The sequence below is a fragment of the Xenopus laevis genome, chromosome 2S (genome assembly GCF_017654675.1).
Source record: "Xenopus laevis strain J_2021 chromosome 2S, Xenopus_laevis_v10.1, whole genome shotgun sequence".
NCBI lineage: Eukaryota > Metazoa > Chordata > Amphibia > Anura > Pipidae > Xenopus > Xenopus laevis.
Genome location: NC_054374.1, coordinates 156,692,244 through 156,709,974, shown reverse-complemented (window position 1 = coordinate 156,709,974; position 17,731 = coordinate 156,692,244). Strand labels below are relative to the sequence as shown.

Here is a 17,731-nt window from a genome sequence, read left to right as displayed (position 1 = left end):
ACAAACTTCAATCAAATCCACTCTGGTTTTTTACACTTATTTATCATTACATCATTACTTTTTCCCCAAAATTTGCTTTACTGGGAATTTTCACCCGAAAGCCCTAAGGGGGTTATTTATCAAAGTCTGAATTTATCTAAATTTTTCTGCTACAGTTTTTTACTGGAAAAAAATCAGATTTTCACAATTTTTTCAGATTTTTTCATACGATTTTCAAGATTTTTTCGTAATTTTCACCCGAAAACTTCGGGGTATTGCACGAAACCCAACGCACATCAAAAAATCATTGGGACTTCTCCCATTGACTGATTTTTGCAGTTGGAGTTTAGTAAATAATCCCCTAAGCCTTCTCCCAAATACACCAATTCCCAGTTCCCCCTATACTTCCTGTGCTTCTCTCATTTGACCAATGTCATTGTATTTGTCATGTTTTTAATACAATGTTTTTTTTAGAACCCCAGGAGATATCTGCAGCTCTTAGAGCCGGGTTGTGAGGACAACTATGGAAAGAACTATAATGTAAGAGATGTTAAAATTGCACATTTTTGTTATGGATTTGGGTGATTCTGTTTACTCTGCTGATTGGTTGTACCCTCTAGACTTTTATCCTTTCTGTGTTTTCCTTTCCCATATGCACACAGTATACCGTATATACTCGAGTATAAGCCGAGTTTTTCAGCATCCAAAATGTGCTGAAAAAGTCTACCTCGGCTTATACTCGGGTCAGCAGGCAGTAGCTGAGATTGCAGTTACTTTTAATCATTCCTATACCAACAGTTCACTTGGGGAGAGACTGCAATATCACACAGCGCCCTCTGTTGGTTATATAAAAGAATAACAGTGACTGCAATATCACACAGCGCCCTCTGTTGGTTATATAAAAGAATAACAGTGACTGCAATATCACACAGCACCCTCTGTTGGTTAAATCAAAGAATAACAGTGCGCCCTCTGTTGGTTATATGAAAGAATAACAGTGACTGCAATATCACACAGCGCCATCTGTTGGTTATATCAAAGAATAACAGTGACTGCAATATCACACATCGCCCACTGTTGGTTATATGAAAGATTAACAGTGATGGCAATATCACACAGCACCCTCTGTTGGTTATATGAAAGTATAACAGTGATGGCAATATCACACAGCGCCCTCTGTTGGTTATATCAAAGAATAACAGTGACTGCAATATCACACATCGCCCACTGTTGGTTATATGAAAGATTAACAGTGATGGCAATATCACACAGCACCCACTGTTGGTTATATGAAAGTATAACAGTGATGGCAATATCACACAGCACCCTCTGCACATGGTAGTGGGACAGTGGGACAATGCACACAGTAATCCGTTTGGCAATTCTCTGTCACCACCAACTTTGCAAAGAAGTCCGGTTGATCGCTGGGGGGGTCTCTTTGGCGGAATGTGCGCTGCTGGGAGACAGGGCTGTAGTTGTGTCTAGGCTTATACTAGAGTCAATACGTTTTCCCAGTTTTCGTAGGTAAAATTAGGTACCTCGGCTTATACTCGGATTATACTTGAGTATATACGGTATGTGTTTGCTTTCCCATAATGTTTCTTTTTCTACTTTTGTTGCAGGGATGGCACCGTAAAGAGCAAAAAGAAGTGGCCATCACCATTGTTAAGGATATTGAGGTAACATGTCTTGATACGATTACTAGAATCAGATACTAATAAGCCTTTAGTTACACATATATTATGATTGTTTATTAGAAGAAGAACTTGCTGACCAAATATTGGCATGTTCTCATTTCTGCACCAGTCAGTGTAATATCCCGACCCCTATTAATTATGTCATTATAAAAATAAGTCAACAAGTACTGTATGAGATTTAAGAAGTAAAAGAATAGAGTCAATCATATTATACAAGTCTTATGTAGGGGACAAGCTTTTATTTTTCAGAATTACAAGTTAGGTTGGGGTATTTGAAATGGTCATTTTATCCATTGTATTAACTTTACTTCTTTTGATCGAAACTAGAACAAAAAAGGAATCCAGCGAGAAGTTGACATCCTAGAAGCAGTTAAGGGCCACAAAAATGTGATCGGCTTTTACGGGGCATTTTACCACCCTGCCTCTGTGAAAATGCCAGAACGTGAAGGACTGTGGGTAAGAAAGCGTTTATACAGATGTTACACCTTTATGCACCAACATGCCAATCAACAGCTCTAATACAAGCTAGCATTTGGATGCAAATATGATTCAGTTTGGTAAGAAAGAGTCCGGTGCATGTGGACCACTTTGTTCTCAGTTGTACCAGATATTGTATTTACATCCAGAATGCTTGTGTAGCCTATTTCTGACTTACACCCTTTCCCCAGACATCCCAATAACATTGTAGGCCACACAAATCTTATGTATCAATCATTCTTTGTTTGTGTTCTAGATTTCTATGGAGCGTTGGTCTGGTGTATCCGTGCAAGAACTCATCAACACCAGACGCTCCCTGTCAGAGGACTGGATTGCCTATATCTGCAGGGAGGTGTTACAGGTATGTCTCATGTGAATCTCCTCAAAACTCTTTTGTATGAATCGAATTAATTAAAGAGCATGACAAATATTTATATTTTTTCTTTATTCATTTCCCAGGGCCTGTGTCATCTGCATAAACAGGAGGTCATCCATCACGACCTGAGGCCCCAGAATATAATAGTGACATCATCCGCTGATGTAAAGATCAGTAAGTGACGCTTGGAATCTGAACAAAGGGATAGTATCTTCTATCTCTATGGTGTATATTGGTGGGTTTTATAAATGAACATTCAAATTCTCACTTTTGTCTTACAATTTCAGCCGACTTCAGCTCTGCCACCATGGGGACAAGCAGTGTTAGTACTTCTGGGACTATACCATACATGGCCCCAGAAGTACTCAGCAACATTAGCACCAAGACCATCCGCTACAACTCTAAGGTATTGTGATGTCTTCTCTCTCGCTTTATATGTAACGTCACTCACTTCACATGCCCCTCTCATAACAGTGAATCCAAAGCTGTAAAGTGGCTTCTGTGATGTCTGATGGGGAATCTGAAGTGAAGGAGAGAAATGCAGTCTAACTGCAGGGCACAGGGATATTAGAAACCAACTACATTTGACTCTTTATGGGGTTTTCCAACTCATTGAGACACACCAGTCTGGGGTCTTTGGGGTCACTCATTAGAGATGACAGTCACATCACTTCACTCCTTGAAATTTTTTATATCAGTACAAAGGTCACACTTTGTATTATACAGAGAAACCTTAATTTTACACCCCCCCATTTTATGTTTTTCCCCACAGTTTACAAATTTTTGTTGTGACCCCACCAGTATAAAATATCTCATAAATCTCCTTGAGTTTATATGTTTACACCATTTTTTTTCTGGTCCCTTGAAATACATAAAATATGGGTTCTGTTATATTTTGGTATTGTTCATGCCAAATAGAATCACTCAGGGTGTGGATCGATACATAGCAAAAATGTCTGAATGTAACTAGAATTCTTCATGTGACCTTTGTATATTCTTGTCTAATTGCCTTTTTTCCCAAATTTTTAGGCTGATATATGGTCATTGGGAATATCAGCGCTGGAAATGGCAGAAGGATATTATCGTAAGTAAACCCCAGTATGCGTGAACTATAATGAATAAATAACTGTTTGTGGAAAGGTTAGAGGGCATTTATATGTCTTATTAAATATAAAAAACTAAGGGGCTGGTTTATGAAAATTTTAATTTAATATCAAGTTTCCAATCCCGGAACACAATTGAGTTAATTTGAGTTTGTTAAAGATTTGAAAAAGCTTGAAAGTTCAATTTTTTTTAAATTACCACCCAAATGTTGTGTCAGTTATAATATTCTCATTTTGTATTTTCTTACATCCTAGCATTCAGCAGATTTCCTGAAAATAAGATGATGAAGAGGGTTATGCACGGTCCCGCACCAACATTACTATGGGACAAATGGTGAGTTATTTGTACTGAATCAGGAAAAGAGAGTGAGAAGGAAAGGTGGGGAAATGAAAAAGAAATTGGGGAGGGGGTGGGGATTGACAGGGGGTAAAGGGGTATGTAAATGAGAGAGTCAAGAAAACTTGGGAATTAGGGTGAAGTAAGGACAGGGAATGGATAAATGGGAAAGAAGCAATGGTGAAGTGTAATATGTGTAGCTCATGAATGCTCAAATGCAGAATCTCATGCCTAGCTTGAGATATTTGGGTTATCACCTGTAGCCAATACAAGTCAGGCTAAGACGTTGGCAAAGCATTCTGGTCGAAGGTAATAAGGGAAGGGGCTCATCCTCTATTGTATGCTTGAATAGCGTCTGTCTGCCTCTGCTGTGATTGGGTGCAGAGTGACATATCACAAGGTTGAACAAAAGGATGTCAGTAAAATAGAGGCTTATGGGGGATACAGGGCACATGGCTGTGCTGGTTCTATGCACAGTCTTTTACACGTGTGAGCTCTGCAAATGTAGTTATTATATAACATGAACAATTATCATTTTGACTCTGTTTTATATTTTTCCAGGAGTGACAACTTTCGTGCATTCATCAGAGAAATCCTGCAAAAGAATGCAGCGTGGAGACCCTCTGCAGAGCAGCTACTGTCACACCCCTTCATATCAAATATCCCAAATGAGAGGGGTGTGACTGATTCCATCAAGTGGTACCTGCATTAAGGTAAGGGAACTGCTCATTCTCATTATAATTCACTTGATGTACAGACTATATCCATCTACTGCTCTTATTCATACAATATTCTCGGCCTTTCCTACATATACTATAATTCTCTAACTAAAGCCGCCCATAATAAAGGCTGAGATTGTATAAGGGCAGAGGTCAGTGAACTAGGCCAAATCTATGAGAGAAACAAACATGATGAGATGGGAGAAAATTTAATTATTAAATAGTTGTAGTTGACCTTTAAATTAGCAAAGGGGATGGGATATAAAACATGCAGCACATATACAGCAGAGACAAAATGGCAGAATTATTATACAAACAGCTTCTCCATGACTAACACTGATCAATCTTTCTTTAGGAATGAAGAACTGAAGAAATAGCAGCCATCGGGGGAGGGACGGGGGCACAATTGTGGGGCCCTAATGTCATCTTTGGGCCCCACTTAAAAACATGGTCCCGATGGCGGCTTTAGAAGATTAACAACATCAACTTTAGAAGAATAACAACAATATGATATTTTACATTATTCAATAAACATCTTAAAATTACATTGACCTCTATTGTGTTTCTTTAATAGGGAGACATCCCTAATAACCTCCAAGCCCACTGTTGGCTCATATTCATCTTCCTTTTAATATTAGTTCTAATGGCTCTTTAGGGAAGAGGGCATAGCCCACATCTACCTGGACAGAATCCCATAAAATGTTACTGTTAGGGATGCACCGAATCCAGGATTCGTTTCGGGAGTCAGCCAGGATTCGGCCTTTTTCAGCAGGATTCGGATTCAGTTTGGGTTATGCACATTTGTCACAAAACCAGGAAGTCAAAAATGTTTGTCCCCTTCCTACCCCTAATTTGCATATGCAAATTCGGATTCAGTTCGGTATTCGGCAGAATCTTCCGCGAAGGATTCGGGGGGTTCGGCTGAATCCAAAATAGTAGATTCGGTGCATCCCTAGTTACTGTGCTTGTCTTATCTATCCTGGTCCTGCTGGTAATTCCCATGTTCTCTTAGTGTTCTCTTGGTAGTGTCCCATCAATATCTATTCTTGCAGCAAACAAATAGTCACTAATACCATTATTAAAGGGGTGGTTCACCTTTGAGTTTTTTTTTTGTTAGCAGGAGTCCAGTATGCAGCAGTCAAGTACTGTATAGTGATGGGCGAATTTATTTGGCAGGTGCGAATTTGCCGTTTCGCGAATTTCGCTGGAAATTAGCAAATTTTTCGGCGAAACGCCCCAAATTCGTCCGTCACTAGTACTGTGCACTGCTAACCTAATTCCCAAACTATCTAAGGACTAAACAGGGAGAAGATTCAGTTTACCTGTTTTCCCTGTTTAGCTCAAGAAATTTAAAAAAACATTGATTTGTTATGTGATGTTCAAGATATTGGGGCTCATTTAAAAATGTTAACCTCTACAGTAACCAATGGCAACCAAGCAAATGGCTGAAAAAAGTCACTGGTTGCTATGGATTATTGCCCCTGTGCCAATTTGTCTAGTGTTTGTAAATTAGATCCAGTAGTGGGGCTTAAACACTGGGCAAATTTGCCCATGGGCAGTTACCTATAGTAACCAATCAGTGATAAGCTTTTTAAAGCCAGCTGCAAGCAGCACAATGAATGCAGCAATCTGATTGGTTGCCATGGGTAACTGCCCATGGGCAAATTTGCCCAGTGTTGATAAATGACCCCCACTGTATTCTGTAGACCTATAGAATAGAATAGAATCGAATAGAATAGAATAGAATAGAATCTATTCTATCTATCTATTCTATCGAATAGAATCCTCCGACATTCGAAGTCAGAGGATTTTATACATCGTACAATGGTATTCTGATTGTAGTACGATCGTATGATCGTACTTCAAATCAAACGATTCGAACAATTTTATCATACGATTTTGCAAAAAAATCCTTTGACTTAAAAAAAACTTAGCAAAACACACAGGAGGTCCCCTATAGGCTAAACAGCAATTCGGCAGGTTTAAGTTGGCGAAGTATTGAAGTCGAAGTTTTTTTTAAAGAGACAGTACTTAGATTATCGAATGGTCGAACGATTTTTACTTCGAATCGAAGTCGAAGTAAATTCCTATCCTATTCGATGGTCGAAGTACCCAAAAAATTACTTTGAATTTCGATTTTTTTTTTACTTTGAAAATTCCCTTCGACCTTTGATAAATCTGCCCCTAAGTGTGTGAACTGAACTGCGGATCACACATTAGCCGTCATGGCGACTACAATGGATCTCTCCTTGGGATTCCAGAAAACCCTAAATTTGGCAGAGCATGGAAAGATAATTGTGGATATCTCTCCGGTTTTTGCTCTGCCTTACAGAAAGCACAGACAGTTGCTCTTCAATTTCACTTTAATTAGCCTTGGAGTGTTCCTGCAACACCCCTTGCACATGGGGGACACCGGACAGAAGAGAACCAAAATATTGAGATCATAAATTGGGAAGGTACATCATTATATTATCATTATATATTACAGAGAATTGCAGGCCAAGACTATGCTGCCCCGTTGCTCCTCTTCTGCTGCTGCGCTGCCTGGAATTATTACTTCTGCTCAGGTGCAGGCAGACGCCGTGTATTTCGACTCAACACTTTGCATTTAGCACCAAAATCCACCAATCCTGCAGAGTAGAAGGGGAGCAGTGGGGCAGTGGATTCTTTGCCTGCAGAGAATCTGTATTGAGTGGCCCTAGCCTCAAGCCCTACAACTACACTGCCCATTAGCAGGGACACTAGTTTACATGTGATTGATGGGTTGGATTATATCAAAAGGGCCACATCTTGCATGTAAGGGCAATGGCCCACAAGGAGATTAGTCACGTGTGATAAATCTCCTCTTCTATGGGCGACTAATCTCCTCAAAAGCTTCCCCATGTTTGCAAGAAACATTTGGTTGACAGAGGAGTTCACAGGCACCATCTTCTTCCAATCGATCTTCTTCCTGCTTTGACCGGCGTTTTGGCGCAGTAGGAGCATTTCGCCGGTACGGATCTACTGCGCATGTGCCAAAAGTCAAGAAGTTTTCCGATTTCACTTCGTGACATTCGCCGCATGCGCAGTAGATCGTACCAGCGAAATGATCCTACTGCGCATGCACCGTTCAAAGCAGGAAGAAGATCTCGTGGAAGAAGATGGCGTCGGTGAACTCCGTAGACTGGACCTGCGCAGAAGGGTAAGTAACAAGTTAGGGGCATTTGCCCAGTGGGACGGGTAGGCCAGGGGGGAGGAGGGAGGGTGGGCAACACACGGGATGGGGGGGAGGGTTTTTGCGCCGACTAGGTTTCCTTCTCCTTTAAAAAGCTAATCAATGATTGGTTGCTATAGGTAACTGCCCATGGGGCAAATTTGCCCAGTGTTGATAAATGAGCCCCACTATGTCTAAAGTCACTTTAATATTAAAGGGCAAGTATGTATATATATATATATATTTTATTTTATTTTTTTTTTACTTTGAAAGCAGCAAGTAAGTTTCAGGAAAACTAGTCCCTTTTGTAAAATGTATAATGAAGCAATAGAATTCTAAATGAATCAGATGAAAATTGAGCGTAAGACTGGCCAGATATGGGATGACTTTGACGTAGTTGGCCAGCTTAAATATATTGCAATATATGGACAAACAATCCCTGTTTTGTTTAAAGGGTAAGGCATTTTTCAGTAGCAGTATGCACAAAATGTCTCTGTCTTAAATATATTGATAATGGGTTGAGTGCAGAGGACTTTTGTATGTGTCTATATATATATATATATATATATGGTGCTGGAGTGTCTGTGATTATTGGAAACTTCTGTATAAACTCAATGTATTTTGAAACAAATCAGGAGGGTTGATTATGTAAAACACTCAGAATTAGCGGCCCCTTTTGGCTCATCCGTCTGGAATATGAATATGGAAAGGTTTTGAGGCACTAAACAAATACAGTAAGATAAACTCAATTTGCTTTTAATAAGCAATGCAGAATAATATTCAGGAAACTAAGAGATACATGGTTAGGAATATAAATATGTATGGGTGACATGCTCATTGGGGAATTGGGGAATTCGCTCTGTTTCTCGGAGAATTGTGGTGACTCTGAATGTCCTTTGATTTTATTCACATCTTTATTTCTGTCTCTCTTTGGTCCCCGATTTGAATAAAGTACAGAAGGCGAAGAATATGGGAACATTGTCATTCTGCCCACACTCTTACTTAGAAGGGAAGACGCAATCAAACAGAAGAGATTAATAAGGGAATAATGGCACCTAATGAATTGTTGCAGAGGGGAAACAGAAGCGATTCAGTAGAGTTATTTCTATAAACATCTCTCCTTAAATTGGCAATACACTATTAGATCCGCTCATTTGGCGATCCTTCCCCGATATGCCCACCAACGACAGGGCTATATTTCGTTAATCCGAACGTTCGGCCCTGGGGTGAACACTTGGATTACAACAATCCGTCCGTCGGGTTGATCACCAGAAAAATTAAACCTTCCCAATCAATATCGTGGCCAGATATCGATTGGGAAGACCCATCGTTAGCCCCCACAGATAAGCTACTGATTCAGCCTAAAGGACCAATATCGGCAGCTTTAATCTGCGAGTGTATGGCCACCTATAGACTCTCATCACTTTCTACACCAGTAGGTAAAAATGCAGTGGGGGGTAGATGGGTCTTTGCAATAAAAAGCAATGCAGTTGGGTTTGAAACATACAAAGCTAAACCAGTTGCTAAATGTTACAGAAAATGTAAGGAGAACTTAAAACTTGAGACATATATAGTGATGGGCGAATTTATTCGCCAGGTGCGAATTCGCGGCGAATAAATTCGGGAAACTACTGTGAAAATTTGCCAGCGAAAATTCACCGGTATCAAAAATAACTGACGCCGGCTTCAAAAAGGAAACGCCGGTGCCGTTTCGCAAATTTCTTACCGTTTTGCGAATTCCGCCAGAAATTCGCTAATTTTTCGGCAAAGGGAAACCCCCCAAATTCGCATATCACTAGACATAAAGTGATGCTAGTTGGGCCTCAGACCTATATTACAGAAGACGCACAACAGGATATTGCTTTAGTCTATCCTCTTAAAACTTGAGACATATATAGTGATGGGCGAATTTATTTGCCAGGTGCGAATTCGCTGCAAATTCTCGTGATTCTCCGCCATCGAATAAATTAGCGAAACTGCCGGTGCTGTTTCGCAAATTTTTCGCTGTTTCGCAATTTTCTTGGGAAAATTCGCTAATTTTTTGGCAAAGCGAAATGCCCCAAATGGTTTTAGATATTGTTTTAGTCTATCCTCTTAAATCCTCTAAAATTCGCAAATTTTTTGGCAAAGCCAAACGCCCCAAATTTGTTTTAGATATTGTTTTAGTCTATCCTCTTAAAACTTGAGACATATATAGTGATGGGTGAATTTATTCGCCAGGTGCGAATTTGCGGAAAATTCCCACGATTCTCTGCCGGCAAATAAATTCGCAAAACTGCCAGTGCCGTTTCACAAATTTTTTGGCAAAGCGAAACGCCCCAAATTTGCCCATCACTAGACATATAGTGATGCTAGTTGGGCCTCAGACCTAAATGACAGAAGAAGCACATCAGGATATTGTTTTAGTCTATCCTCGAATGGTCCCTCATTTCTTGGGAGTCAAAGATCCCACTCCTGTGAGGCTGAATATTTAGCACTGGCTGTTGCCTCACAGGAGAGTTTATACCTTGTGCAGTTACTCAAAGAAATGGACAGTGAATGTCAATATGAGACAGTAAATTTTTTTTGAAGATAATCAAGGTGCAGTAGCTCTTATTAAGAACCCGGTTTGCCGTCAAAGGTGCAAACATGCTGATATCAAATACCATTTTCTTAGATCCGTACTAAGCGAGGGAAAGATAACTCGAGTATTATTCCATAAACACAATGGTAGCGGATGTTATGATTAAGCCAGTAACAAAGTTTAAACAGGGAGAATTTGCACATTACATATTTGGAGTATAAACCAGTTTATTATACTTTTATGCTAAATATGTCTTTCTGTAATATGAGAGCAAGTGGGGGTGTTAAGATATGTATTAATGTGTGTGTTCTCATACAGATCCCATAGTAATGTGATACTGACACAGTGTCGTGTGACACCATCTTTGTCTTCTAATGCAGAAGTGTTAATAAAGTTTTGTCTTCTTGAAGCAGATATAGCTGGACCCGTGGCCTATGACACCTGTATATAATGTGTGCAACGTGTGCATTTATTTGCAACAAGATAGCTCCGAATGAACCATATTTTACAGCATATATATGTATATATACATATATATATAATACAGCTATATAACATTTATCAACTGATTTTTTTTAAAAATAAAGAAACATATTAATGATTTTTTTCTGATTTGAGCATAGATTCCGTATTTTATTTCATAGTTATGGCTTTGGGCCAGTGAGTAAGATTTCTGCAGCTTTACCACCATCTTGTGGAGAAATTCTGATCTACAAAGCACGGTGATGCATTTCTTTCTCTAGTTGTCATGCAGTTCTCTTTAGTTTTCTTCATGTTTATGGACTTCTAATTTGCGCCAGCCAGTTACTAAACCTATCCAAAATTCTTGTGTTCATCACTCTACTTATTAATTAGGCAACTGGACCAGAAGCCAGTCTCATTTCTCTCTGCTTCCATAACAGACACGATGTTGACTTTTCGCTAGCGTTACTTCAGCAGTGGGAGCATTTCATAGCGAACGTGCAATATCGCTCATTTGTGCCTAACGAAGATTCACTAGTTCTTGCGCTTAGGTCAATTTGTATACGGCGGGTAATTTAAATTTGTATGAAGGTCTTTATTATAAATGGTGCAAATGCTTGAAGTTACCACTTTTTATTACACATGTCCAGGGAACCTTAATAAAGACAAGAGAGTTATTATATTGCCCTACACATGAGCCCACTGTAAAATGAATGTTCCATATGTGGTGAAATGTCTGGAGAAAACCGGTTACCCAAAAAAGTTTGTCAGGACTTTTGCAGGCAATTCCGCTTCAACACACAGGATATGATGTAAGTGTCAGAAGATTGAGGAAGATCTGGCTGCTTTATAGCACTTCCCCTGGTCTGAGGTGGTGAAGTCAACTCTGGCGAAAGAGGTAGCGTTCAGTAAAATCCGCACTTTAGTCAATTTACGGCGTAAAGTCCGATCACCAGATCCCGGTCTCTATGCGAATTGGCACCTGCGCCTGTTAGTAAATTGGCGATGTCCCTGCTGGTTGCAACGCTGGCGAAAAGTCACTAGCGTTAGCCACTTCGATAACACACTCTTTAGTCTTGTCCTGTTGGTTGCATAGGTGGGACTAGAGGTGGCTGCTATGATGGCAGCATTAAGTGGTGGAGAGGGGTGACTGTAAATCAGCAGGTGGGAGAGTTTTCACTTCTGTCCATGGGGCTGGGCCAGATGGAGTAGAAAAGGCAGAATTATAGTCTTCAGGTGTTATTTAATATAAAGTAATAGGCAGATGATTGGGCTGACCATTTGCACATGGAGGGGGCACATAGGGAGAGAGAAGAGGGATATTGACATATGGGGAGACAGAAGTAAAGAAAGAGTATTAGTAGATCTGCTCTTAATTAAAGGCTGGTGAGAATGGGACAGGGGGATACTGGCACATGGTAAATGAGGGTTCACTTGCATGTTTGGATCAACAACAAAGGAGAGATGAAGAAATCATGGAGAAGACATGTGGAATGATCACAACAGACTTTTCCTTTGGAATCACTGCTGGGTCAAACTTCAGTCAGGGTCCCTCGCTTTTGATGGCATTAAAAGTCAGTAAGGTTGCATATCATAGAATGGAAGAAGAGTTCAGGTGGATTAGGTGGGGGTTGGAAAGCAGTGAGTAACCTGTGGGATGAAAAATGTCTGACCTGCTCATCACTACTGGACAACATATGTACCACATTGGTTTTGCTTGTAGCTGTGGGGTCTTTTGGGTTTTTCAGTCTCTGTCTCACTCAAACATCGGTGATGTTTTTTTCCAGTACTCCAGATAGATATGGGATGACTGTATTATTTTATCTGCAGTGTGTCTGTAAGTTGTGAGGGAAATTGTCCAACTTGCCCCATAGTATGTACATTTAGTATTTCTGAAAGCTGGGATTTATTTTTATGCACAAATATAAGTCGATTATTTTAAGGGCTTTTTGTAAGGCTTTGAGGAGCAGTAAACATATGTGGATGTATTCAGAAGTGAAGTATATTTTGTATATAGTTATGGGAAAGAGTAATTTACCATTGGTCAGTAGAGGGCAGCCATTCCTATGGGCAGCCACATACAGGAATATCCTGGGATGTCTCTGGAGTGGGGGAGCGTAATGATACCTCCCAACATTTGATTTCCCAAATTCATGATAATTTAGGAACATCCTAGTTCATCCCTGCCTCTCGGGGGCTGTAACTCGGGTCTTTTCTGTGGATAACAGGACCATTAGGAGGATGATATAACCTCTGTCAGTGGGTGTAGAGGGACGAAGAACCTCAATTATTTGGCCTGACTTAAGTAGGTCCACCCATAGTGATACCATTTGACGTGGGCTTCGTGCTGGGCTGGTAGGGCCCTTTGAAGTTTCCATAAAAATAGTTAACATTTAAAATAAGGTTGCCATCTGCTGGGTTTTGTAGTTGACAGCCTGGTTTTCAGAAGGGCTGGGTCAAAAGTACCTGCCCGGATTTCTAAATAAGGAAAGCCAGGCAGAGTTCTCCTTGATTGACATGGCGATTGCCCTTTTGACAATCCCCACTTCATAGCCCTCCCCACAATGTGATCAGCTCAGCCCACACCATCACTACTCAGCCTTGTGACGTTCCCGGCCCACCCCCCCATCCCGGACTTAGTTTCCTCGAAGGATGGCAACCCTTAATGAAAATGAATATACAGCCTGATACATATACTTTTATTACATGGCAATGCCTGTAAGTCAGAAGAAGACGTGCTGTGATTGTCCACACTTTTTTTTACACAGTTTAATAAGTAGGCCCCCAAGAGTCAACCTGTAATGGTGGGTGTGAGCTAAAGGGGTTATTCTGGCCATACTACAGCAGCATTATTAGGAGGGCAGGGGGAAGGCAGTTCGGGGGAGATTATCGTCCCGAAGAAGAGGAGACCCCCCCGAATCTGCTTGTGTGGCCAGACCCTAAATGTCAGAAGAGAAATTCAGGAGAGAGCCTGGGATAAAAGATAAGCAATAATGGCAATACGTACTACTATAGAAATCGAACTTCACTATCACTATTCTGGTTGCTGGGGTCACTGACCCTAGCAACAGAAATGCATTATACATTTACTGTAGGTCTTGAGATAACTGTAGCCTTTAGTATTACAGTATGCTTGTTCAAGAAGTCATCCAAGCCATTCCTTAAGACATTAATACAATTGCTATCACAACACTCCTCATAGTTTAATTGTTCCATTTCTTGTGCCAGTCTAGTTGCACATTTAGTTGCATGGCTGTGTAACCATAGGGTGGGGGTTGAAGATAAGATCTGTTGGGGCAGATTTACTAAAGGGTGAAGTGAGTAAAGCTGGCAATGATTCGCCAGCATTACCGTTTTTAGGCACTTTGCCGATTTACTAATGGACACAGGCATAACTTTGCTAGTGAAAGAGAAAGACGCTAGCGCTCATTCCTACTCTATCACCAGGCGAATTTTCGATCTGGCAAATGGACGTTACGCTGCAAGTTCACTAAGATGCGGATTTTACTGAACGTTCCCTCTTTCGCCAGACTTGCCTTTGCCACCTCAGACCAGGTGGAGTGCATAGATCTTCCTCAATCTTTTAGTGAAGAAGTCCCGCCAGCGTATTTTCCTTTTTTCAGAGTGACAGCCTACAAAAGTAATTTTTTGGGGGTAACCGGTTAGTAAATTAGCGATGTCCTAGTGAATTTACACCTGGCGAAGTGGTGTGATGACTGCAAAGCATTCGCTGGCAAATATCACCGGTTAGTATATTTCCCCATAGAATACAATGGGGCAAATTTCACAAACCTGTGAAAATTTGCCAGCAACAGCTTCACAGCCATCGCAACACTTCGCCAGGCATAAATAAATCAACGTTAGTAAATTGGCGAAGTGCCTAAAAATGGAAACGCTGGTGAATCGCCGCCAGCGATAGTCGTCACTTCACCCTTTAATAAATCTGCCCCAATCTGTTGTCTGCTTTGTAACCTGTGCATTTTCTCCTTTTTCAACTAAATGTCTGCCCCAATAGCTACACAGCAGCTTGTTTATATAAACTATAGTAGGGTTTCTGAAGCAAATACACCCGTTTTACCAGTGCAGTGCAACAGAACACTATATATTAATTACTTTAAAGCACTTTCATTTATTTGTTACTGTTCTTTTAATCTGTAACCTTTTGCGTGCTACTGTATGGAATGCTTTAACAAGTCTAAGTAGATCACATCCACTGCCACCCCAGAGTCTATGTTTCTGCTCACCTCCTCACAGAAAGCAATAAAACTTGTCTGGCAATATCTGTTGCGCATAAAACCATGCTGGCACAAACTTATGGTATTGTAATTGCCAATCTATTCAAGTATGATATCTATTATTACCCCCTCCAAAGCTTTCCTACAATTGATGTCAAACTAACAGGCCTATAGTGTTTAAGGTGAAACTAATGACAATTTTTTAATAACGGCACCAAATTAACAATTTGTTAATCTCTCTGCACCATGCCAGACATAAAGTAGCCTGGAAGATTAAATGAAAAGTTTTGGCAATCACAGAGCTAATCTCATTTAGTAATTTGGGATGAATACCATCTGGTTCTGGATCTTTGATTAAGTTCACTTGTTCTAGTCTCTTTTGAATTTCCTCCAGAGTCAACCAGATTGCACTATTAGAATTGGGTCTATGAATAAGGAATTCTTCATTTGCTGGATCCTTAGTTGCAGCTCAGATTCTCTAATTTTTCCCAGTTCAGTATGGTTCTGTTCTTGGCTCTTGTTGCTCAATTTTCTCTGCTCTTTGATAATTTTGGATCCTGAATTGGATGGTGTTTCTTGACTGCTTTTCCATTATATAATATCCATTATTGTTGAAGTCTGTTCAGACCTTCTCTTTTTCCAATGATGAACCTATAATTGCTTTGGCCCACCCAACTAGGTTTCTCATTAGGACAACTGGCTTTTTCTCTTTGCTTCTATTGCCATTAGTCTTAAATGTTGTCATTTCTTACTTCTCCAGCTACTTTAATTTAATGTTTCCTTACAGCCTACGTTTCCACTTAATGGAATGATAGGGTAACCCAAAATTCACCGTTCCATATAAAGTTCATCAGCTTCTGCGTTTGGATCTGGGTATCATCCTCAATTCTTGTTTTTTGCATAGTGCCTGTAATTAATATATATATATAAGCCATGTTTAGTATTCAGTTCAATACTATATCATGTTAAAACATTTATAAAGGAGTTTTCCTTCATTTGGCAAGTGACGGGAGCATGTTGTTATCAATTCAGACAAATTCCACCAAGAGCCATCGCAGAAATTTCAGCAGTGGCAAAATGTGCAATTAAAGTGTAGTATGTATAACTGTAGGTCACAAAGAGGTTACTCTACATCCAAGCTTTGGTACTGGATATAAAGGGAGATGTATAAATCGTCTCCTGGAAATACTTGATATGAAAGTAAAATGAAAGTAAAATGAAAGACTAACACAAAGGGAAAAGTGCAGTGATAAAGATGTTTGCTACAGTAGCTATTATGTATAAGTGAGGATCCCTTCTGGGGCTATGCTTTCAAATATACTCTGCTAGTGCTACAAATCTGCATTTTGTAACTAAAAGGTCAGTGAAATCAAAAAAGGACAATGCATGTCTATTTGATGTATATTAATGCATAGTTATGCCATTCACTTGGGCTCCTGGGTCCATACATTATGCATATTGACAAAATAGTATTACATAAATACCAAATAACTGTATAGGAGATAAACACTGAGCAAGAACATGTTTATTTGGTCATCACCATGCATGGCCAGTCCAGCAGCATGCATCTGTTGGGCCTGAATGGTGATCAGTTGGATACCTTAAAGTCAGACAAACTTTGGCCACCAATGCCTCTAAGACAAGGGTATGAGCATAGCTGTGGCAGTGGTTATGGCTGAGAATAGGCACTGGAAGATTAGAAACTTAGAAAATATATAACTTGAGGGGACCAAAGCCCCAAAAACAACTACACTACTCATTCAAGCTATTACTCATTCTCTGGCAGTAATACCTACTGAGTACAATAACAGAGGAAGTACAAGTGAGGATGAGTAATAATATAATAAACTTGTAAAAGAGTCCCCTTCCTATCTGTGGCTTTTACACTTAGGCTGGTGTCACCCTGAAGAATGTTGAGTTTGCTTGTCTAGCTCACATCTCCTATTAGTGCTATGAAAGAAACATCTATCCACTGCCTTTACCTTGTTCCACAATGAGAGAATGCTGATCTGCTCATTGTCCACTATTTCATACAGGGGCCTTATGCATCAGCATAATCCATCAGCATCCCTGGTTCTATGTGGAAACCAAGAAGGACATCCACTCCAAACAGGACATCCACTCCTGGCTCGAGGTGGAGACCAAGCAGTACATCCACTCCTTTTCTGGGTAGAGGCCAAGCAGGACATCCACTCCTGGGTCTAGGTGTCTAGGTGGAGACCAAACAGGACATCCACTCCCTCTTCTATGAGGAGGCCAAAGAGATCATCCACTCCCAGTTCTAGATGGAGACCAAACAGGAAGAGCCATGTGCTCCCTCCCATTATATAAATTAAGGACAGGAGATGGACACAAGATCCCTGGGCCAAGTTGGGTAGCAGAGCCAGGACCTCCAAAGTAGTAAAGGGAATTAACCCATCAGCCTCTACACGTGTAACATTTTCATGAGTTATTTTGCTGGCTGGCTATTTTAATAATCAAAGTTTAAATTTCACTAAAAAAACCTCAAAGTTTTAGAGGGGAAAAGTCTAAAAAACCTGTCAAATTCATGTAAAAAAAGTCTGTCCCTTAAACCATTTGAAGATGTTTT

General features: G+C 40.2%; 1 protein-coding gene across 1 annotated transcript; it reads left to right on the top strand.

Moving 5' to 3' along the window:
- Positions 1–2,415: 2,415 nt before the first annotated feature.
- On the top strand, positions 2,416–5,233 carry LOC108709032 (traf2 and NCK-interacting protein kinase). Its single transcript, XM_018248661.2, has 7 exons — positions 2,416–2,514; positions 2,613–2,703; positions 2,817–2,935; positions 3,559–3,613; positions 3,888–3,966; positions 4,531–4,682; positions 5,044–5,233. The coding sequence occupies exons 1-6, from the start codon at positions 2,416–2,418 to the stop codon at positions 4,679–4,681; spliced, it is 594 nt and encodes a 197-aa protein (XP_018104150.2). The 3' UTR covers position 4,682; positions 5,044–5,233.
- Positions 5,234–17,731: the final 12,498 nt, after the last annotated feature.

What these genes read in the sequence shown, in the direction of transcription:
- LOC108709032 (XM_018248661.2), top strand. Translation starts at nt 2,416, where the DNA reads ATGGAGCGTTGGTCTGGTGTATCCGTGCAAGAACTCATCAACACCAGA. An exon ending in CCATCCGCTACAACTCTAAG is followed by an intron (nt 2,936 to 3,558) that starts GTATTGTGATGT and finishes CCAAATTTTTAG; the next exon opens with GCTGATATATGGTCATTGGG. An exon ending in AATGGCAGAAGGATATTATC is followed by an intron (nt 3,614 to 3,887) that starts GTAAGTAAACCC and finishes CTTACATCCTAG; the next exon opens with CATTCAGCAGATTTCCTGAA.